Source organism: Mesocricetus auratus, unplaced genomic scaffold (genome assembly GCF_017639785.1).
Source record: "Mesocricetus auratus isolate SY011 unplaced genomic scaffold, BCM_Maur_2.0 Super-Scaffold_100031, whole genome shotgun sequence".
NCBI lineage: Eukaryota > Metazoa > Chordata > Mammalia > Rodentia > Cricetidae > Mesocricetus > Mesocricetus auratus.
Window position 1 is genome coordinate 6,415,678 of NW_024429212.1, and position 22,419 is coordinate 6,438,096.

Consider the following 22,419-nt stretch of genomic DNA (forward strand, 5'->3'; position numbering starts at 1 on the left):
AAGGGGTGCCCTCGAGATGGTTCCCACCCAAAGAATGCAGAGCTGCTTACTGCTGGCGGGAGGCTCCAGCCCCTGCTTCCTGCCCCTGCATCCTGCCCTAACCCATCCAGGGGACCTCATGGTGTTCCTTGCAGTGCAAAGCAGAAAGAACTAGCTTCCAGATGCCGTGTTCCCAAGCGCCGCAGTCCAAGAGTCACGGCTGTCTGGCCATGCCCACTTCTGGGCTCAGGACAGGAAGGGAAGTCTTGGAAGTCTCAGACAGGAAGTCTTGGAACACGTCTCTGAAGGAGCCATGGGATGGGACAGGACCTGGTGAGGTGCAGCATCTGGAGAGGCATGCATGGTGGGATAGACCTTCAGCATGTCAGAGCCTAACCAGGAGCCCACAAAGCACCTCTACCCTAGCTATGCCCTATTAGCCACATGATGGGATTTTGGTGCTGATGCAGGTAGGGTCAGTCCAGTTTAGCCCAAGACTGAGGCTGAGTGATGGGCAGGTGAGTGGGTGCCTCGTCCAGAACAGCTGAGAGAGGACAATGCAAAGGGTCCCATGCCACAAGTCCCTGCTCCCCAGATAAGGAGCAGTGCTTTGTTCCCACAGACACTGAGCTCCCCACGGCCTGTTGCTAAGAGCCTCCTGGGATGGGACGGACCCTGTGCTCCTCCCCTAAATTCGCAGAGGGACTTTTATCTCCTATCAAGCACCAAGTCTTCTACCAATCTGAAAACAAACAACTATGTCAACCTTCACCAGAGAAAACAAACAAAACAACTCGCTGAGAGGGTGACCTCCCCGTGGCAAAGGGACAGGGCTGACCCCGCAGCAGACCGCGGGCACACACAGGGGATGGCTGGGGGGACAGGGGACGGCCAGTGGGGACTCAGAGACGGTGAACAGAATTCGTCTCATCAGCCGGAGCCACCAGAGTGTGACAGAGTCACTGAGATAGGGAGCGGGATATTGACAGGGAGGGAGAGAGCCTAAGAGAGAATCAGTGAGAGGGGTGGGGGTGGGGCGGGTGGGGGTCACACACACCTGTGGGTCTCATGGATCCCAGACAGGCCTGGACTGAGCATATGTGCTCAAACACGCCATCCCCATTCTCCACCAGCCACGATAACTTCCAGGTCTCCCAACCTGGCTCAGGGAAGGCTTCCAGGCCCACCTGTCCCCATGGAGCGCACAGGCACTAATAAGCACTAGGTGTCCCAGAAAATGGCTTCTGGGTGCCCACAGGGGAGTGTCTGTCCACTTAGAAAAACTGCCTGCAGTTACAGAAGGCTGCTGCTGCATTCATCGCCTGAACTGGCCGTTCATTCTGAAATCTGACTAATGGTTCCTGGAAGCCAAAGCAGAGACTGTCACCCTAGTCTTACCAAGTTCCCCAGGGAAGGCCTCTGAGTGGTTGACATTAAGGGGCAGTTATAAATTCAGAGCTTCACCTGGCTAAGGAACAAGCAGGCCTTACCTGTGCTTCTGTGTGGCCCCCTGCCTCTGACATGGTGGGGAACCCTCTATGGGCAGCTCACTGCCCCAGTGGCTTCACTGGAAAATCGGGTACTCCATATTTATTTGTTGTCACAGAGCTGAGGGCTGATTCATTAACATTCACAAAGAAAAAAAAAACCCTTTATGGGCCATTCATCAGTGCTTCGCAGAAATACCACCAGGAAATGTAATTATGACAAAATACTTCAGAAGGAGTGCCCTTCCTCTCAGAAAGAAGGGAGGAACTCCAAGCTACTTCCTTTCTGCCAGGCCCCTTGGGATGACTCTGCTCCCTTTCCTGGGGCCCTGATCTTTTAGTGACAAAGCCCAGCCCTGGGCCCGCTGGTACCATCATCCAGCACATGCCCTCCCATAGAGGCAGAGCCCGTCTAAATGCAACTACAGAAGCCCCCAGGACACAGCCAGGCCGCTGCCCAAAGGCCAGGGCGGGCCATCCAGTCCGGTATCCTGCTGTCCCCAGGCTCTGACATCAAATGAGCAGCAGGGGATGACTCTTGCCAGGTCCTCCTGCTAGGAGGGACCAGAGCCATGTCACTGGCTCTGGAGGCATCTTCCACTTGCCGGCCGGCATGTCCATGAAAAATCAGGAACAAAGGAGACCACTTGCCTCCAGCCTTCCTAGAAGGTAGGAGCAGACGGAACTGCGGTTGTCCTCCGGGGACGCTAGGGCAGGGTCTGAGGGGTACTGCCCAGACCACGAGGGCAGGGCATCACGCGCCCCCGGCCCTGTGGGGAAGGGTGGTTTTTCTCTATAACCTAGCCAGCCCATGCCCCACCCCCACCTGCACCCGGCTGCATGAGCCACAAGAGTCTTCAGCCAACAATAGGACCCCAGCACCGGAACAATCCCACCTGGCCTCTTGTCCCCCACCCGGTTATCACACCCATACTCACTCCACCCCACCCCCCTGCCTCTTAGGATACATCCATAGCAAATGCGCTCTTTCCTAGGGAAAAGGGGACACAGCAGAGCCAGACGCACCTGCGCTTGTCTTCAGCAGGAGCCACAGGGCTGTGACGTCCTGGGACAGCAGGGAGATGAGGCTCAAAGTCATTCTGTCGCCCTCACCACTGGTCGGTCAGGAGCCGGCGACCAGCTTGCTGGCAAGCCCGCCTGGGGCGCACAAAGGAAGCCCGCAGAGCTCCATTTTGGGCGGCTGAGTGGGGACGCTGCCTCCCTGGCTTTGCTGCGCAATGCTGGCCTCTGAGTGCAGCGGGCGAGCTGTGGCTGCTGCTCGTGCTCCTTGCAGGGTCTTGGATTTGGCTTCGATGTCCTGATTAAGGAGCTAGAATCAGCTCACTGATCCCGCTGTACGTGATTAACTGTTGAGAGCCTGGCAGCAGCTGAGTCCTGGTGCTGCAGAGCCAGGCAGATTGTTGTTTGTCTGGACCCTCCCTGCAGGGGCCCTACCTCAGTCAGGTTCCATCCACAGGGACAGCGGGCATAGGGACCTAAGTCATAGAGGCCCCAGCTCAGCTAGGTCCTATCCACCCGCATAGCCTGGGCGAGCAGGCTCTTAACCACTGGAGCTCCAAGTTTAGCCAGGTCCTGTCCATTCGGACAGCCCTTGGGTGCAAGGCACGCTCCCTACCCAGGCAAACTGTCCCTCTGGGTGTGACCCTCAGGCTCCTCCATTCTCCAGAGGGTGGGCACCGTGGTGGTGGTGGAGGGAAGGGCTCAGAAGTGGGGTCTCCCAGGCTCCAGGCCCAACTGCAGCTTGCAGGAGCTTGGGCTCATTGTTTACACCATCTGCAGCCTCAGTTTCCCCAGTTTTAAACCGGGTGAGACAGTAAGAATGGTCTTGCAGGACTTTGCAAGACTCCATCTCCCCGGACAGCAGTCACGACTCCTGTCCTGTGACAGCCACCAGGTGGTGATGAGCAAGGACACTTGCCCTGAGCCTGTTCCTCTGAACAGCAGCCATGTGACAGCCTCTCTGTCCCAGGTCCCCATCAGGGTCAGATCTCCCTCAGCAGCTCTAACTTCTTCCTGCCTCTCACCTCTGTTGGGGTCCCCAATGTTATCTATGCCTAATGAATTATTTCCTTTATCTGAGTCTCTTGCCTTTTTTTCTTCTTCTTATTTGGGATACAAAGAGAAGCCCCTTCTTTTTTTATTTTTGTATTTTAATTAGAAACAAGATTGCTTCACATGTCAGTCCCAGCTCCCTCTCCCTTCCCTCCTCCCCTACCCCCACCAACAGCCCCAACCCCCCATTCAATCCCCACTCTGCTCCCCAGGGAGGGTGAGGCCCTCCATGGGGAATCTCTAAAGTCTTGTCATATCATCTGGGGCAGGGCCTAGACTCTCCCCCATGTGTGCAGGATGAGAGAGCATCCCTCCATGTGGAAGAGATAGCTCAGCTGTTAAAGGCTAGGCTCAAAACCAAAATTATAAAGAGAGTCTCTTGCCTTTGCTCTAGGACTTTGGTGGCTGGGCACACACCCTTGGAGCTGACCCTGATGACTTGCTCCAAAACATCTGGTGCTCCTGCCTGCCACCAACAGAAGGAAACATATCTCAGGCCAACTTGGTCTGGACTCAGGCGGCCATGCCATCAGAGGCTTGCTACCACAATGTAAACAGATGTGCCAGGCTCGCAGTCTGGGATCCACCCTCGTCCTTCCCCTTGTCCTGACCCTGTCCTTGGCGGGTGTCACCTGCCAGGTGAATCCTGTCCTCTCGGTCTCCTCATCTTTCTCAGATTCTCTGACATCATGTGCGTCCTTTTCACCAGCCCATGGGGACAGCACAATCGCTAAGGCCACCAGAGCAGATCAAGGCATGATTCTCAGCATGGAGGGTAGGCAGCCACCTTCTCCCCTGTCCAACTTCCAGTTCCCCCAAACCTGAGGCAGACGAGAGTACACCCCACCCCGAGTACCTACTTTGTGGAGACACATTCAAGGCTGCCAAGGTCCACCCCCACTGAGGCCACTGAAGGTCCATGGTCCCCTACTGGGCTTGAGCCCAATGACCCTGAAGGCAGTGGGTGACTTCAGGTACCACACTGCGGTCGGCACGTATGGAGTGAAAGCAAAACTGTCATTCTGAGAAACAAACTGCTTACGTAGGGAGTTACTATTAATCTCAGGGACAGGAGGAAGTCCAGGCCTGTCCTCTGCTGAGAAGGGGCCATGTGACAGGGGGAGCGCCTGCCTGGGGACAGAAGCAAGACTCATGGGGCGGCCAGTTCCTTCTTCTTGCCTGCTCTTCTCTCCCAGGCTCTCTGTGTTCCCAGCCCCCTGCTTGTCACAATTTGAGTGTGCACAGTGACCCGAGCACTGTGGAGCACAAGGAAGAGTCTCACTGACTCATTAAGTGAGTGATGTGTCAGAGGGGCATCGTCCCCACCAAGCCCACTGTGATACAGACGGAGAGGGGCATCGTCCCCACCAAGCCTACTGTGATACAGACGGAGAGGGGTGTCGTCCCCACCAAGACCTACTGTGATACAGACAGCTGGCTGCTATCCTGTGTCCAGGCTTCCAGATGTTCTTGTGGCCCTAAGTGGTCACTTCGTGATTTCTTTTACTCTTTTTGGGAGAATAACCCTCTCACTACACTGAAATCTTGCCACCTCTCAGTGACAAGATTCCAGTGTCCAACAGAAGGTCTGATCTGTGAGTCACCAGCTACCACTTGACTTGAGCGGTGCCCTCCCCTCCCTAAAACCACAGCCCGAGAGCCTTGCCCACACTTTAAACATGACATAAAGGTGACATCCTACAATGCCAAGACCAACTTCCTGGTCTTCTTTGCTGACGATGCCTGAGATACGGTATCCAGCCCAACCTGCAGCAGATTCAAGGCCTGCAGCAGATTCAAGGCCAAGTCCAAAGTCCGGGAAGTACTGGAAGTGAATTGAGACATTTAGTGGAGAAGCCCAATGCAGGCGTAATAGAACAGCCCGGAACAGTAGGGGAGAGCCTAATTCCATTCTGGGTCTGTGGTCTCTCATGGTCACAGCCAAAGCAGAGTGCATGGGAACTAGCTGAGCTTCGTTGACTATGGTCAAAGAAGCTGAGAGTTTAGGAACGAGGTCACTGCCAAGAGAGGAGTGTGTGTTCCTTTATAGACGTGCTCATGTACCTACTGCCATTCAGGCCCTAGGGACAAAAGGGACTGAGACGGTCAAGTTCAGCCCTACAGAAAGCAGATGCCCAGCAAGGATGAAACCCCTCCGAGGGCATGTTATCTTCCCACACAGGCCGCCTTTCCTGAAAGTGTATTTCAAACCTACTCTGGTTCAGCTCCTAACCCACACATGTCTCCTTCCCCAAGGTTACCTGTCATGGGGCAGCTGCCCTCCTGACCCCTGAGCCCACCCCTTGTGTGGACACAAGAACTCTGTGTCCTCCTCTACCTGTGCTCCACTGTGTGCTAGTATGTCGTGAGTGTGTGGAGCGTATGTGGGAGCTACCCAGCTCTAGTGGCTGAGCTCTGTCCCCAGTCTTACCTCTGCTTTGGACCTGCTATACCCAGAGCACACTGCATGGCAGATAGGCCACTGTCCCCAGAGCACACTGCATGGCAGATAGGCCACTGTCCCCAGAGCACACTGCATGGCAGATAGGCCACTGTCCCCAGAGCACACTGCATGGCAGATAGGTACCAGACACTGTCCAGGCCTTAGACAGGGGGGTAGGATCAGGAAACTCAGAGCCGCTGTGCAGACATGTCTCTGGGAGCCTCCTCCATGCTCTCCTATGGTCCTTAGAGGCCTGGGATAACATGATTCCCAGGCAACTAGTGGCTGGGGCCTTGCCCTTGTGCCAGTGATCATGTGCTAATGCCCCCCCTTGCACACAGAGCTCTGTGACAGGTCCTACAGCGTCACACCAGGACGAGACTCTCTGGCTTGCCTGAAGCAACAATGAGCCCTGTGGACACAAAGTGTGCTACTTAGCATGTGCGTGTTCAGTCGCCTTATCCAAGACCTAGGACAAGGGGCAAGGCCAAAGGGCAGGGAAGAATTTCTTGGACAGTCTCCAGGGCCAGACCCTAGGTCTGACCGGCTGGGTAGCCCTGTGGATGCCCTGCAAGAAGAGAGAATAGAGTATGGGGACAATGCCTTACTTGGTCTGTGACTGCTTTCAGACCCAGGCAGACAGCTGAATCATGAGGCGTGGCCACCCATGGAGGGTCACAGCCTGGGAAGCAGCTGACATAGTTACAGGGACTCAGGAGTGTACAGCTGAGTTACAGCCAGGAGTCAGTGAGCTGCAGGCCCCTGGCAAATGGAGGAGCTTGACACACTTCTCAAAGACTGGGGTGGCGTGACAGCTGTCATTTCATGTCTTTTCCCCATCAGATGCTCCAAGAGGACACACACACTCACAAAGGCCAGTGGTGGGAGCCTGGGGCCACATGTGCCACCAAACAGAGGCCCAATGTTTTGCCATTGGAGCAGAAAACTCTGCAAGGGGGTTAAGATACACACATCGTCAGTGTGCTGAGACACATACATTGTTCAGTGTGCTGGGACACATACATCATTCAGCGTACTGGGTCAAGTGGTTTTGCTGATGGGTGAGGCCTTTTCTACCTGCAACAAAAGGTAATTTGAAGGCTAAGGGGTAGCTGAGTGGAAGAATCCTTGCCCGACATGTGCAGGACCCTGAGTTCATTTCCAGACACACACACACACACACACACACACACACACACACACACACACACACACACGCGCGCGCGCGCACACACATGCACATACCACACACATACACACACACGCACGCAGACACATACACTTACACACACTTACACATACCACACACACACACACAGACACACAATCACACACATACACACAGATACACACAGACACACACACAGATACAGACACACACACACACACACACACACACACACACACACGGTAATTTGACAGGCTCTACCTGGCAATACCTGTAAGGAAACCGTGACAAGTCAAAGCACAGTTCCTGCAGGGACTAAAGAATCAGGAGAAGGCTGATTCCCTGAGGGAGGGACAGCCAAGCCTAAGCTCTGACTTCACTGTTCACCCGCATTGGTTCTCAATCTTCCCAATGCTGTTAACACAGTTCCTCATGTCATGCTGATCCACAACCATAAAATTACTGTTGTTGCCAGGCTATGGTGGTGCATGCCTTTTAATCCCAGCACTTGGGAGGCAGAGGCAGGTGGATTTCTATGCGTTCGAGGCCAGCCTGATCTACAGAGCAAGTTCCAGGACAACCAAAACTACATAAAGAAAACTCTGGGAAAAAAACCAAAAGAAAATACAACTCCCAAATTATTATTGTTGCTGCTTCATATGTATAATTGTGCTACTGTTATGAATTGTAACTATCTGATAAGCAACCCCGAAGGGGTCACAACCCACAGTTTGAGAACCACTGAGGGAAAGTGATTGTTGGCTCTGAATTCCCCTCTGCACTGAGGAGAATTCCAGGTTCTGGTACACCGGTGGTCCAGACTCCCCCATGAAGGGATGGGTGGCTTATTTATGTGAGGAAACAGCATTATCAACCAAATTTCAACTTTAGGCACATAGTACTTAAACATCCTATTTTTAAATATTCATTTTACTTTCAGTTATGTGCATGCTCATGTCTGTGTGTGGATACCTGCACATGGGCGCAGGCTCCTGCGGAGCCAGAGGTGTTGAATCTCCCACAGCTGGAGTTACAGGTGGCTGTCCGTCACCCAGTGCGGGCTGTTGATAACGGAACTCGAGTCCTCTGTGAGAGCAGTGTTTGATCTTAACTGTTGACCCATCTTCCAGCCCAGAAGGGTCATATTTTAAACATACACTTTAAATGACTGGTGTGAACTAGTTCAGCCCAAAAGAACCGCAGCCTGGGACATGTGTGACCAGTGACGTGGGTTCCTGACATCACGTTGCCCCTCACCCCCAGGTGAGTCCAGCGGACCATGGGTCCGCACAGAGGACTGAGCTGGGTCCAGGTAATGGCGTTACATCACCTGCTCTGTCCTGCCAAAGACTCCTCCAGCCTCGGTAGCACAGCTGTCCTTCCCTAAGGTCACCAGGGTCCCACACCCTCTAGACACTAGACACACCAGGGATAAACATTCTAAGGTACAGAAGTCGGAGCTCCAGGAGGAAAGCAGGCACTTTGCTGGGAGGAGCTGGAGAACCAGAAGACCAGCCTTTCACTCGGTGTAAGGAAACTGCATCACGGACAGAAACGGCAAACCATCGAAGAAGAGCCAATCTCGCCCCTGCACGGTGGTGCAGCCTGAGAACCTCCAGTACCACCAAGGCCAGGCCCAAAGCACACAGGCTCAGGCCCTCCTGGGGGTACATCTGTCTCCCCAGTACCCCTCCTGTCTGACTCCAAACAAACCCTTGCTTAGAAATAAGTCCCAGTGCAACCTCCCAGGTCAGGCCTGGAGACGCAGAACCCTATTTCCCCAGAGACCCCGGCAGCCTCCCATCCCATACTCCTGACTTTGGGATACAATCATGATGCTGGGTTTTATGTTTTACTGCATTTTTGTGAGCCCTTTCCAGTGTTTTCATGGACTTAAGCTTTTTCTTCCTACAGCCTTTGGCTATGGAGCAGTAGCAGCAGAAGGAAGAAACCCTGCTTCCGTCCACCTTTAACTGACCTCCACTTTATCTCTGTGTTTTACAGTGTCCGTGATGGTTACTACTACCAACATGGCGGATCTAGAGTCTCCAAGTGCCAAACCTCAGGACATGTCTGTGAGGAAGTTTCTAAATTGAGTTAATTGGCATGGGAGGCCCACCCTAAATGAGGGATCAGCCCACCCCATGGGCCGGGGTCTTAGGATAAATAAAAAGGAGAGAGAAAGCTGACCACCAGCACCCATCACTCTGTTTCCACTGCAGGTGTAAGGGAACAGCTGCCTCAAGGTTCTGCTGCCAGGCCTTCTCCACCACGACAGACTACCCCAGAGCCCAGACAGACGCTCCCCACCACGATAGACTATCTCAGAGTCCAGACAGACCCTCCCTACCACGATAGACTACCTCAGAGTCCAGACAGACCCTCCCCACCACGATAGACTACCTCAGAGTCCAGACAGACCCTCCCCACCACGACAGACTACCTCAGAGTCCAGACAGACCCTCCCCACCACTACAGACTACCCCAGAGTCCAGACAGACCCTCCCCACCACGACAGACTACCCCAGAGCCCAAACAGACCCTCCCCACCACGATAGACTACCTCAGAGTCCAGACAGACCCTCCCCACCACGACAGACTACCCCAGAGCCCAAACAGACCCTCCCCACCACGATAGACTACCTCAGAGTCCAGACAGACCCTCCCCACCACGATAGACTACCTCAGAGTCCAGACAGACCCTCCCCACCATGACAGACTACCTCAGAGTCCAGACAGACCCTCCCCACCACGACAGACTACCCCAGAGCCCAGACAGACCCTCCCCACCACGACAGACTACCCCAGAGCCCAGACAAGCCCTCCCCACCATGACAGACTACCCTAGAGTCCAGACAAACCTTTCCCACCATGACTGACTACCTCAGAGTCCAGACAGACCCTTCCTTCCTTCAGTGTTTTTCGTCAGGTAGTTTGTTTCCTCACACAACATGGAAAGTAGCTAGTGCAGCATCAGTGAGTGTGGAGGTAGCATTTACTTACTGCAGGGCCCAACGCAGGGAGAGGCCCCAGGACTGAGCCTGGGCCTGCAAACACCCAGAACCTTGGGAAAATGCAACACCAGGCCCAGAATCCACTTCCTAAAGGGCACAGAGTAGCCTCACCACTATTGGCAGACCAACCTATGCCCCTATTGATTAGCAAAACAGGAAGACCCAACAGGGAAATCAGACACGCAAGCCCCAGGGAACTGATGGCTTTGGAAGACTCTTGTTTCCCCTGAGCTTGGAAGAGGCCTAAAAGCCAGGGTCCAGTGGGCTCAGGATGCCTGGCCATGTCCACCCTCTGGGCTTCAGGAGTGGTAGCTTTGTTGGCCAAGGGTGAGGCCATTGGCCCGGTACCAATGCTGTGGGCAGAGCGGCCATCTCTGGTGGACAACTGCATCACACAAGCCCAGGCAATCCAGTGGGGCTGGCAGCTGCGGGCAGACACGTATCTCGGAAAACAAACACAGGTGGGACCTAAGTCAAATAAAAGGCCACAGGAGCCGGGACACAGAGGGTGTGGCCATGTCTATCTTTCCAGGATGCTGCTGGCACACCAGGCACAGGAACAACAGGGGCGGCCAGGGTGACACCTCTGCTCAGGTGTCAGACAAGACCCCTTGGACAGCGCTATCAGATTCCGTCCCCATAACCCTGGAAGCTGAAGCTAATCTGCAGTTAGAGGTGCCAGGGCTCAGGGTGGTTCACAAAAGTCACCTAAGTCTCCTAAAGGACCGGGGGTCTCAGTCCCAGGACCCACCTGAGACTCCTGAAGGCAATTCCGGACTCCAGGTCGATGGGAAGTGGGGAGGAGCTCAGGACATGGGGGGTCCGATGGGCCTCTGGGACTCACAGATGCTGCTGCAGGCTGAGTGGGGAAGAACAGCCCTGTGGGAGTGGCCGAGGCTGCAGGTCGCCACCTGGCAAGGACAGCAAAGCTGCCTGGATACACCTGGGATGGTGAGAGCTGATCAGCCCCACCCAGCTGCCAGGGTGTGTCTGAGGTCTGTGCCGAAGTTTCGTGGGGGTGGCAGCAGGGAGGGCGAGGCCCAGGCTTCCAGGCCAACGGAGCTGGGCTGCACAGACAGAAACACAACGGCCCCGTGTTAAGCATTGTGGGCAGGTAGCTGGAAGCCTGGATTCAGTGCTGCCTGAGGCTATTCAGATCGGCATCCACGAGGGTGAGGAAGGCGAGAGGGTACAGGCAGCAGAAGGGGAAGGAGGTCGGAGTACACTGGAAACATTCATGACGTGTACCGCGGAGCGGGTGCTGTCTCGCTTGGTCCCATTGCTCTGGCGCGTGGGAGGTGGGGGCAGGGGGCAGGGAGGAAGGGATAGCGGGACGGCTGGAGGGCATTGAGTAGGAAGGGATGGGAGGGGTGGTGAGCATGGGTGTAAGAGACAGAAGTACTGAACAGGAAGGAGGCAAAGCTGGCCGGACGGAAGGAAGCAGGGATGGGAAGGCGTAGGGGACACCAGACAGAAGGGCAGGGAGGTGGAGGGCGGGGCCAGGAGAGCACAGCAGATGATAACAGGACTAATACTGTCATCTAAGATGATAACGAGGAAGGAGGAGGCCCGAGGGTGGGGTGTGGGTGCAGGGGCCACTCCCTTGGCATCAGAGACCATCACAGCCAGCTGGAGAACAGCGTTTTTAAAAACTCCAATCTTATTGGGGCTGAAGAGACAGATGACTCAGCGGCTCACACGGGTCTGTAACTCGAGTCCCAGGAGATCTGGTGCCCTCTTCTGGTCTCTGCACACACCAGGCATGCGTGTGGTGCACAGACATACATGCAGGCAAAACACTCATATACATACAAGAAATAATTTTTTAAAATCCCATTCTTACCCTCAGTTCCCTTCTACGCTAATGTGTTTTCCTTCTAAAGCTACCCACCTCTTCGCTACAGAGCAGTGCTCAATGTGACAAGCTCAATGAACCCTGGGGACCAGAGAGTCTGCTGACTTGGAGAAATGATGAAGCAGGTGACTGGGCCGTGGCAGGGGATGAAGGATGAGGACGCTCTCACAGGTCTGGGTGAGGTACCCTGCGGTCTGTGCTGTACAGACTTGGAAGAGTGCATCAAGAGTGTCCCTGCTGCTGTAGTCATGGGGAGGCCGGCCCTTACTGCATCCAGGAATGAGGGGCATCTGTCATGCTGTCCACTCAGTCCCCATGTCCATCACTGACGACAGAGCACCAGAGTCTGGTGGGAGGGCAGGAAAGCACCCGAAGTCTTACCATTCCTGGCATGGGGGACAGGACAAGCTGACAGGACATCAGTCTCCCTATGCCCCCAAATCTAGTTCACTCTACGTCCTATTGGAACTGTCTGCACAGGTCGCCAGCCTGAGTGTCCCTTCCATAGTTAAACAGCCAGAACTGAGAACAGGGTGTCAGAACCTATCTGGAGTCCTCACAACTGCCTGGGGGTGGAGAGGCATGGCTTGCATCACACAGAGGCCAAACACAGAAGGGAAGCTAGAGCTTGAAGAGGGCAAAGTCTCAGGCAGCCTGGGATCCAAGAGAAAGGTGGCAGACACCACGCTCAGGGGAAAGGTGCCTGGGGCACCGAGCTCGCACTGGCCTCCACCGTGACTCCTCTGCATTGTGATTTCAACGCTTTTCCAACATGCATGCGGGCTTGTTCCTGAATAAAGCAAGGGCTCTGCACCAATCGCCTAAGTCCCCATCTGCTGGGCGCCAGCCACGTTTCCTCGTGGGCTGTGCCTCTGTGAGCCTGACTACACTGGGGAGGGTAGCAGCCACTCCCAGGTCAAGAGGATGATACCCTTGGGTTTGTGAGCCCTGGTTCATCGTGCACAGTGGCGTTCCTAGGAGAGATGGAGAGCACTGCTGTTTGGAAAGAAGATGAAACAGAGGAAAATGCCATGAGGGATGGATGCAGTGGGTGACCTGGGAGTCCACAGCTGTGTCCTGAGCAGGAGAATGTGTAGAAAAGCAAGCTCCGCCTACTCCTCCGAGTTAAGGGGCACGGCATGGCCTCTCCACAGGCCTCCAAGTGAAGGGGCATGGCATGGCCTCTCCACAGGCCTCCAAGTGAAGGGGCATGGCATGGCCTCTCCACAGGCCTCCATAGCTTTGTAGCTGGGCCTCTATCCTCCGGAGAGCTGGGAACTCAAGCAGCTATGTCTAAAGGAGAGTTTAAGGGTTTCAAAATGCTAAAAGTAGTTTCCTTCCCTCAAACATTTTTATAAGCACGGCTGACAGATTTATGTGAGAAAGACCTCCCTTGGGCCTCCACAGCAGTCATGAAACTCCTGCCCAAGTCAACCCTCATGTGAGAAACTCACCCAACACAGAACACACATCTGGCATCTCCGAATCCACATGTAGTGCTCCCCAAAGCCGGCCCTTCTAAGTTTTTCTTATTAAAGAAAATACTTTGGGGTCACTTATGTAAACTATCATATCATCTGCAAATAGCAAAAGTTTGACTTCTTCCTTTCCAATTTGTATACCCTTTGACCTCCTTTTGTTGTCTTATCGCTCTAGCCAGAACTTTGAGAACCATATTGAATAGATATGGAGAGAGTGGACAGCCTTGTCTTGTTCTTGATTTCAGTGGACTTGCTTTGAGTTTCTCTTCATTTAATTTTATGTTGCTGTAAACTGTCTTTTTTATGGTAGAGAGGTGAGTCTGAGGCTATCTGTCCTGGGTCCTTGGGAACCAAGCAAGGCCCCGAGGTAGTCCCCTCGTGTCAGCTGTATCTACCCAGCTGCAATGAGAAATCGACTCCCCTGTGGTGTTTCCTGGCCCCATACCATATCTAATAGACTTGCACTAACTCCTTCGGTTGACTGCGTTCTGGGCTGGTACATTCTTATTTTATTCCCCTCACCCTACACAGTTTCTCTCTACCTCCTCTTCCTCCCTCAGTCCCTTTGTCAAAAATCCCACCTTTTCTTCAGCACTAGACGTAAACCTCCTCAGCTTAGGGTCTCATGGTTTTTGGATCTCAGCTAGTTTTTCTCTTGGGAAGTTTATCTTTCCTTCAACCAACAAGCAAGAACTTCCTAGAAGCCACGTGTAACACATCAGATATGAACATCTTGTGCCTGTGACTAGACATTCTGCTGGGTCCTGAGCAATGGGTCCCCTGTCCTTCCCTACATTCATGGTGTCCACGGTCTCTGAAATCTCTCTCATCCAATTGTGGGTAAACCCCCACAGTGGCCTTGTGTGTAAAAGTCATCTTTCCAAACTGGAACTGAGAGGACATCCTGCATGTTTGGCCCATCTGTGAGCCCCACGGTGGCTGCTGCCTCCGTGTCTACACTAACAAGTGACGACCTCACTCAGATGCCTGTCCGCCAAGCCCATCATTGCCTCTGCCAGCACATCCTCCAGTGTGGTCTCCCCACCTCAGGATGGCCCTCCCAAGGCAGAACATGTGATAACGTCCGCTATCTTACAGAGAGGCAGGCCCTGGGCTCCTCAGAACTACTGAGACGCCTCTTCCCATCTGCATCCTGGGACCTGGCTTGGTGCCTGGTGACAGCGGGGCCAGTGCTGCTGCTGTAGGCAGATAGACCTGCGATTGGTCTAATATCCGTGCACGGCTGATGAGTGAGGTGCATACCGGTTGTTGAGAGGAAACAGCTTCCTTTATCTCGTTAGGGCTCAAATGCAGCTCAGAAGTCAGCACTTTTAAAACCCAGACCTGACACTGAGCTCTCCGGTTTCAGAGGCTACCCTATCAGCAAAACAGAGCCTGCAGCCCAATGTGACACGAGCAACAGCTCTGAAATGTCCTGGGGGACTATAAGCCCCGCCCACTAGAACATGACATCTGTTTCATAAAGGGTTGGCTGGGGAGTGTGGGGGTGTGAGGGGTGTGGGGGTATGGTGGGGTGTGGTGGGGTGTGGTGGGGGTGGGGGTGTGGTGGGGTGTGGTGGTGTGTGGCAGGGGTGTGGTGGGGTGTGGTGGTGTGTGGCGGGGTGTGGTGGGGTGTGGTGGGGGTGGGGGTGTGGCGGGGTGTGGCGGGGTGTGGTGGGGGTGGGGGTGTGGTGGGGTGTGGTGGGGGTGGGGGTGTGTGATCCACTGGGTAACCATGTCCTATGTCACTTCCTCAGGCTCAGCCATTGGCCCAGCATTCAGCCACCCACAGGACACAGTGGCTTCCAGCATCTGCCCAGGGTTCAAGCACTCAGGGCCCTCAGTGGTGAGTCCTTGAAGGTTTCTAGAAAGGGAGCAGGGAACCAGCAGTGGAGAACAGCTCAGTACTGAAGTGCAGCCCGCAGTGGGCATCTCACAGACAGGCTCCCCTCAGACACAGTCCTGACCTTGTAGAAGCAAGAGCCACACAGGTCTGCATGTGCTCCTGGGTAGTCATGGTCCTCGGTAAGTGAGGACAAATGTCTTCTCAGAAGGTGGCATCCTCTTTGAGGAAATGGTTCAGATGCAATTGGAGGGACAAAGGGAGTGATTTTAAAAAGAAACTGTCCCCGTGGGCTGGATGCCACCACCACGGCGCCCTGCCAGACACACACAAGTGTGAGGCCAGAGTTCCCAGGCAGAAGAGTGAATGAGTGAATGAGCAGACGAGCAGAGGAAAGCGATCCTTTCCCCATGGCTTTTGGAAACTCTCTTCCCACGTGGACGCAGCCCCTTCCAGGTGGCAGTGAGGCTGGCACGGTCTGGAAGCACTTCCAGGTGGCAGTGAGGCTGGCACGGTCTGGAAGCACTTCCCAGGACAGCCACCACCTCCTGCCCACACCGTCCGGTGGTACATCGCTTCTATATCAAGATGGGCTCTGGTGCCGGCTGGCTTTCCTGGCTCTGTGCTTTCTACCCTTGAAAAGCCAGACTTTCTTAGAGACAACTCTCCGGACAGAGCTCAGTCCGACTGTCCCCAGCAGGGCTGACACTGGCACAGGTCGTCCTGCTCCTTAAACACAAGACAAGGTGGCAGGCTCACCTGGCTTTCGCTGTTTGGGGCACACATTGGGTTCCTAAGACTCTGTGGCAGAGTCTAAGAGTGAGGACAGCTTTATTCTCCCTTGCCATAGATATGTCTTTCTGGAGTAAGTGTCACACATGCACTCACAGAGACACTTTATGTCACATACACCCTTAGGAGCCTTTGGGGGAAAGTCCTGGTCATCCCACCACCCTCCTTTCCTGTCACGTGGTAAATGCATGTGTCCACGGTGCCAGGTGGATTCCCAAAGGCTGATCTTCGCCATATTCCCTCGCCATATATTAGAAAAAACAAACATAGATGAAGAATGTAAACAGAGCCCAGAAGTGGCTGTGCCCACATGGCAAACAGCAAATGTCTGTTATTGGACCCTGCCGCCTTTACTCTGAGTCACAGTGAACTTCTCAGAGTCGAGGACAGCCTCCCATGCTGGAGAGCTACAGCCACACCGTAGGAGGTGGAGGAAGCTCTGTCCCCAGCCCTGCCACATCCCCTTAGCTGCTCTGCAGACATGGAACCCTCAAAGTGATTTCCTACGCCTTGTAAACTGGACTTCACCCAGGTGCACAAAAGGCCTGGGTCATGTTATTAGGGGATCCTTGCCCGACTATGGCTGTGTTTTGATTAGTTCCTTCTCCTGGGGCATAAATTATGGTGGTTCAGAGACTGCCTCTGTAGTGATGTGATGGGACACTTCACGCTGGCCAGACACAGTTGCACACACATCTTACCTGACTTCTCCTAATCCTTGGGTGGGGTTTGCAGCCCAGGGCTAGAAGTGAGCAACCTTCTTCTGCACCACTCATCAGACCACAATGAACAGCTACCGTAAAGGCCTGACCTCTCGGCTACACCAAAGAAAGAACACCAGAAGCACTGTGCAGGGGCAGGGGGTGTGCCGGTGGTCCCATGGGTGGGCTGGCAGTGTCTCAGGCCATGGACCCCCTCCTCGGTCCTTCCGTGCAATCTCTGGGAGGGCTCTGCCAGGCTGCAGGAGGAATTTAGGTTCCTGTCAGGTTTCTGACTTAGGCTTCACTCCCAGAAGCCTGACAGAAGGGCAGGAGAGCAGCCTTTGCCCCTGCCCAGAGGCAGCGTCTCTGTGGCTCTATGGCCACATGAGCCCTGGGGAACCACAAAGGGAAGTTGGGCTCAAGTAGAGAGTGTCCTATGTCACCATTCCTGGGGCAGTTCTGGTGACAGGTGCAGACAGGAAGGAACTTGGCCATGTTCCAAAGCCCCTGTTGCTACCACCTGTGCCCCTGACTCCATCCGGTCAGCTTAGACCAGTGGTTCCCAACCCCAGAGGTGTCTAACCCTTTGGAAGTCAAACTACCCTTTCACAGGGGTCACCTAAGGCCATCAGAAAACACAGATATTTACATTATGGTTCACAATAGCAGCAAAATGACAGCTATGAAGCAGCAACGAAAATAATTTTATGGGTGGGGTCACCACAACATGAACTGTATCAAACCGTCCCAGCAAAGAGGAAGGTTGAGAACCCCTGGCGTGGACACTGCTCTGTAGGAATTCAATGCTTCAGGAACCCAGGGGAGCCACGCCCCTCTGTGAGTGTCCCACAGCAGCAGGACAGCTCTGTGAGGGAGTTTGCCCACTGTGGTCTGCACATGATTTGTAGGCATCATGTCCATGGCCAGCCTCTGTTTTTGACACCCTGGACCTCTGCTGCCCCATCACACCCGGAGATTCCCCTCAGACCTCATTGATGAGAAAGCCATTGTCCCCTTGGCCAGGCCTTCTCATATCACGGACCATGGTGGTCTGTGTCAACACCTGAGACACACACGGGCTGTTCACCCAGCAACCACCTAGAGATGTACCCCAGGAGTCAACACGTCCCCAGCTTCAGCTTCTCTAAGGAAAGAGTGTTCCCATTTTACGCACAGATAGATGAAACCTCACAGTTGAGCTGGTTGGCATGTGGGCCCCATCCACAGAGCCCTAGGCCTCACTGTGTCAAGCTTGCCTGACACACATGTCCCTTCTGGCCATTGTATTGAGTGTGAACGCCTCTCCTGTCACCACATGTCACCCCTCCGAACCCTCTTTGTGCAGTCATTGTCCTGACTGGTTCCCCACTCCCTCCCCCAGGTGAGGTCTTACACATCTAGGGCCCTCGCCCACATCACCGAGGGCTCTATACCACCTCAGCTTGTATGTTCCATGGCAGAGGAGCATGTGCCCCCTTAGCCTCTCCTCTGAGTGTCACTATTTTGAATATCCCTTGTGACCTCGTAGGAGAGGTGGCTAGAGTCACAAAATGCAGAGAAAAACAGTTGGGAGACCTGGGTGTGTGCAGGTCTGGCAGCGACCACCCCTGCTGAGCCTTCTCAAAGACACTCACCACACGCTCAGGCCCTGAGCAGCATTTCTGGCATCGGCCTCTCCCACTGTCTCATCTGTTACACGGTATGCACCAGTGAACTCTGTCAAATGCCAGGCCAGGGGGAATGTGACTGAATCCCAGACATGGCCACCCTCCAACCTTCAGAGAACCCAGGCTCAAATCACATAGACATGATGGGATCGGGCCAACCATAAAGTGACGCCCACTCTGTCTGCTAGATGTTAGACTCAAGGCAAAAAGAAGGACCCTTCCTGACACTGTGACAGAAGCCTCATGGTACTGTAGTCCCCCGAGAGCTGGTCATGACAGCAGTTTGGTGGCATGGGGGGATTTCTACACTTGCCAGCCTACAAATGTTGTTTACTTCTGGTAGCCAATGCCACAAACTAATCAAGTGACAACTATGGAGTTAAAACTCATGTACTCCAGATTCCTATCCTAGTGGCCCCAGATCCAAGGGGGACACAGGGACTGGGGAGACCACTTCCCTCATCAACAGAACCCCTGCCACAGAGCTTTGAGCTGCACAGTCTGCCCACTCCCTTGAAGAACCCCAGGACTCACCCTCCGCCAGAGAGTGTAGCCAGGAGCACCATTCAGAGTAGATGTAGTAGAGTCTCATTTCTGCCACAGAAATCCAGAGAGGACGTGTGTGTGCCATGGTCACCCTGTGTGCAGTGCCCTCCCCCAGGCTCCCGGAGCACCTGGCTGCACTCACCAGTCTCGGGAAGAGTGTCCAGCACTTACTTTCATTTTACCATTAACCAGGATGGAGCACTATAACGCAATTGCTCCCACAAGACTAACATCCCCTCCTCACTCCACCCTGAATATTTACACAGGGACTCCGGGCTGAGGCAGCCTGTGAGCGAGCAGCTTCGGGAGAAGGAACAATTGAACCATTCTTGCCTGTTTGAAGCACAGGGACTCAACTGGGGATGACTTCCATCTACAGAGATGGACAGGAAGAGTTGCCATTCCCAGGACCGGGAGGCAAGTGGGGTCAACAGGCACACCAGCAAGAAGTTAGAGGAGTTCTTTGTTGTGCAACTGGGGAGGCTCAGCAGCCCGTGGAGCCTTGCTCCATATAGGAAAGGAACAGACAGGGTGTGTGTGTGGGGTGTCTACTGGACCCTTTCCTTCTCCAGCATTTCATTCAGTATTAGAGGCTTGGTATACAAAGAGGAGCCCCATCCAGAGCTCAGACAGCACTGGCATCAAGGCACATGCTCATACAGCCAGTCTATCCCAACACGGTCGGGACCCAAAGAGGCACAGAGTCAAGAGACCCAGAGAAGCTTCAGAGGAGGGAGGGGCAGTTAGAAAAGTGACCTTTCTGTCCAATTATCCAGGCAAAGCTGGATTCCTGAACCACCAGCAATTCACAGTGAGGTCCCTGTTGCTCAGAGGGTGCAAATCTAGTGACTGGCAGCCCCCCCCCAGTTGCCAGGGATGCCATTTCCCCAGGGTTAGCAAGTGCACAACGCGGGTAGGGCTGGGTCTGACAGATGCGTGCCTCTCAACATTCCTCAATAGCAGAGACTCCACAGGTACCCCAAAGGCAGCACATAAGAACCCAACAGAGACCTAGATCCCAGAGACCCCGAAGAGCCTGCAGGGACCACAGCATGGGTGGGGCTGGGTTTCTGGGCTTCTCTGGGCTGGCACTGTCCTCAGTCTAAGCTGGGGTCACTGGTGGCCTTGAGAAGTTGGGAGGTGCAGCCCAATTCTGGGCTGAACTAACAGCATCCTGATCTAGTTATCACAAAATTACCTCAACCAAGCTGCCTGAAATTTATAAATGATAACACCCCCCCCACCGATTTCCTCAGACCAGGAAACATCTTCTTACAAACAAGTTCCAGGAGCAGTGTAAGGAAATGTCTCTCACCAGTGTTTCCCCTGTGAACAAAAGCTCTATAAATCACACGGCAGCTCCTCCCACCTCGGCCACCTCCCAGCTCTGGGCAAGCTTGCTTTAGAGTTAGTGAGACAGGGGCAGGATGGCCACTCCCTTCTGCTGGCTGTAACTTCTGAAGCATGGAAACCCGAGTGTAGATACAGACACGCCTGTGGGCAGGACCATCACACCAGTGGTCCAGCCTCACACTGTATGTCCCCACCTCGAATAATATGTCTGTCTTCTACAAACATGGAGACACTTGGGCTGAGCCAGGAGGAACCCGAGGAACTTCAGCTCAGGGACCCGTAAGTCTGGTATAGGAACACACCCGTTACACAGCAACTGGCTGGGACATATGTGGTCCTAGCTGCAGTGGGGAGTCTCCAGGCCAGCAATGCTGGAACTACAGTGTGACTCTGGAAGGAATCCCACCGAACACACAGTGTGACTCTGGAAGGAGTCCCACTGAACACACAGTGTGACTCTGGAAGGAGTTCCATCGAACACACAGTGTGACTCTGGAAGGAGTTCCATCGAACACACAGTATGACTCTGGAAGGAATCCCACCGAACACACAGTGTGACTCTGGAAGGAATCCCACTGAACACACAGTGTGACTCTGGAAGGAATCCCACTGAACACACAGGTTTTAATATTTCTATCTGGCAGCTGTGAAACATCAACACAGGAGCACTAATCTCCCTAAAGAAAGAAAACCTTCCAAACATGGTATGCACCGAGAGTTCTTACAAATCTGTACAAAGTGCTAAAGAACAAGTTTCTCCCAAAATTCTTTACAGAACAGTTTCTCTTTGCGTTGCAATATCCATTCCCCCTTCATTTTAGCTACCGGGAAGCTCAAAAGTAAATACCAGCGCGATCAACATAACCCACGCGCCTCAAAAAGCTTTGTGGTGCTTTTGTGTGTGGGGTGCAAGTGTGATGTGTACATGTGTTGTCATGTGCTCACAGGTGGGTGTGGAAGCCAGAGTGGACACAGATCATCCACTTGGTTTATTGAGGCAGGGTCTCCCGATACACTTGGAGGCAGGGCCACTGAGTCTGATGGTTCTGGCCCCGAGGCTCACCAATGCCATCCAGTCTAGCTGGGAGGCTTGCTTCCTGGATCTCAGCTGCTGAAAACACAGGCAGCCACCATGCCTGCCTGGCTTTTACATCAGTTCTGCGGATCCAAATTCTGGTCTTCGCGCTTGCATAGCTGAACCATCTTCATAGCCCTTTATCTGCTCCTTTAATGAGTTCTGGGTCCATTTAAAACTGTTTGTGGCAACCTCAAACATGTTTTTGTGGAGAGACTGGATTCTTTTTTTCCCCTTGGATTAATTGAAACAGTCACAAATGTAGCAGAGCAGAGGGGACACCCTCCACGGTGAGATTTGGCTTCATCTTTGAGTGTCTCAGGGAAGGCTGATGCAGGAGTTCAACCGGAACTTCTCCTGGGTAAACTGATGACCCTTGACTTCTGGTTTATCAGAACATTAGTACCTTCGGCCACGCTGTCTCCCACACTATCATGTACCATAGGGAAGGGGTGTGGCGACTCTGACTCGTGATTTACCTTGATCCTGATTTTTGCCAACGCTCAGCTGAGTGAAAACAGCAGCAGTGCCTGGAGGCTCTGCGCACGACGGTGCAGGGACCAGCACAAGCTGGCTTGGCAGGTGTCAAGGGAGCGGAGAAGAGGTCACATAGGGGCTACCCAGCTGGGAGGCAGCAGGAGACCACACCCTCCCAGGGCCACGAGGTGTCACAGAACCCAAGTAGCCACTGTGTCCTGATCACCGTACAGGTGATGGGGATGTTAACTCTCAAGAGGCCATGCTCTGGTGGTCTGCCCTGGGTGGAGGCCCCGAGCTCAGCTGTAGCCCAGCACAGGGCTCCAGGGAATGGATCGTGCAACTGGGGCCTCACTCCGGCTTACAGAGCTCGGATCAATCTTGGCCTTGTGCAGGCAGGACTGCACCCAGAGAAAGCTGTCTATTCAGTACCAAAAAGTGAATGAAACCCTTCCCCAAACCAAA

General features: G+C 53.9%; 1 protein-coding gene and 2 long non-coding RNA genes across 14 annotated transcripts in view; 2 read left to right on the forward strand and 1 right to left on the reverse strand.

Annotated features, from left to right (window-relative positions):
• Positions 1-22,419, reverse strand: part of Mcf2l (MCF.2 cell line derived transforming sequence like) — a 137,070-nt gene that overhangs the window by 61,060 nt on the left and 53,591 nt on the right. The window contains exon 1 of one of the 12 annotated variants that reach the window (XM_040733570.1): positions 2,493-2,856. The exons of 10 other annotated variants lie outside the window; for them this stretch is intronic. In XM_040733570.1, coding sequence (XP_040589504.1) covers positions 2,493-2,565 — 73 coding nt within the window. In that variant the 5' untranslated portion in view covers positions 2,566-2,856. Of the gene's footprint in view, positions 1-2,492; positions 2,857-22,419 lie in introns of those variants that run through there. One more of the 12 variants, XM_040733576.1, reaches the window with a different exon arrangement.
• LOC121135165 lies at positions 1,769-9,339 on the forward strand. Its single transcript, XR_005872373.1, has 2 exons — positions 1,769-2,135; positions 9,155-9,339. It is a non-coding gene; the product is annotated as an uncharacterized LOC121135165 (long non-coding RNA).
• On the forward strand, positions 10,866-12,836 carry LOC121135166. The gene is made up of 2 exons (XR_005872374.1): positions 10,866-11,336; positions 12,048-12,836. It is a non-coding gene; the product is annotated as an uncharacterized LOC121135166 (long non-coding RNA).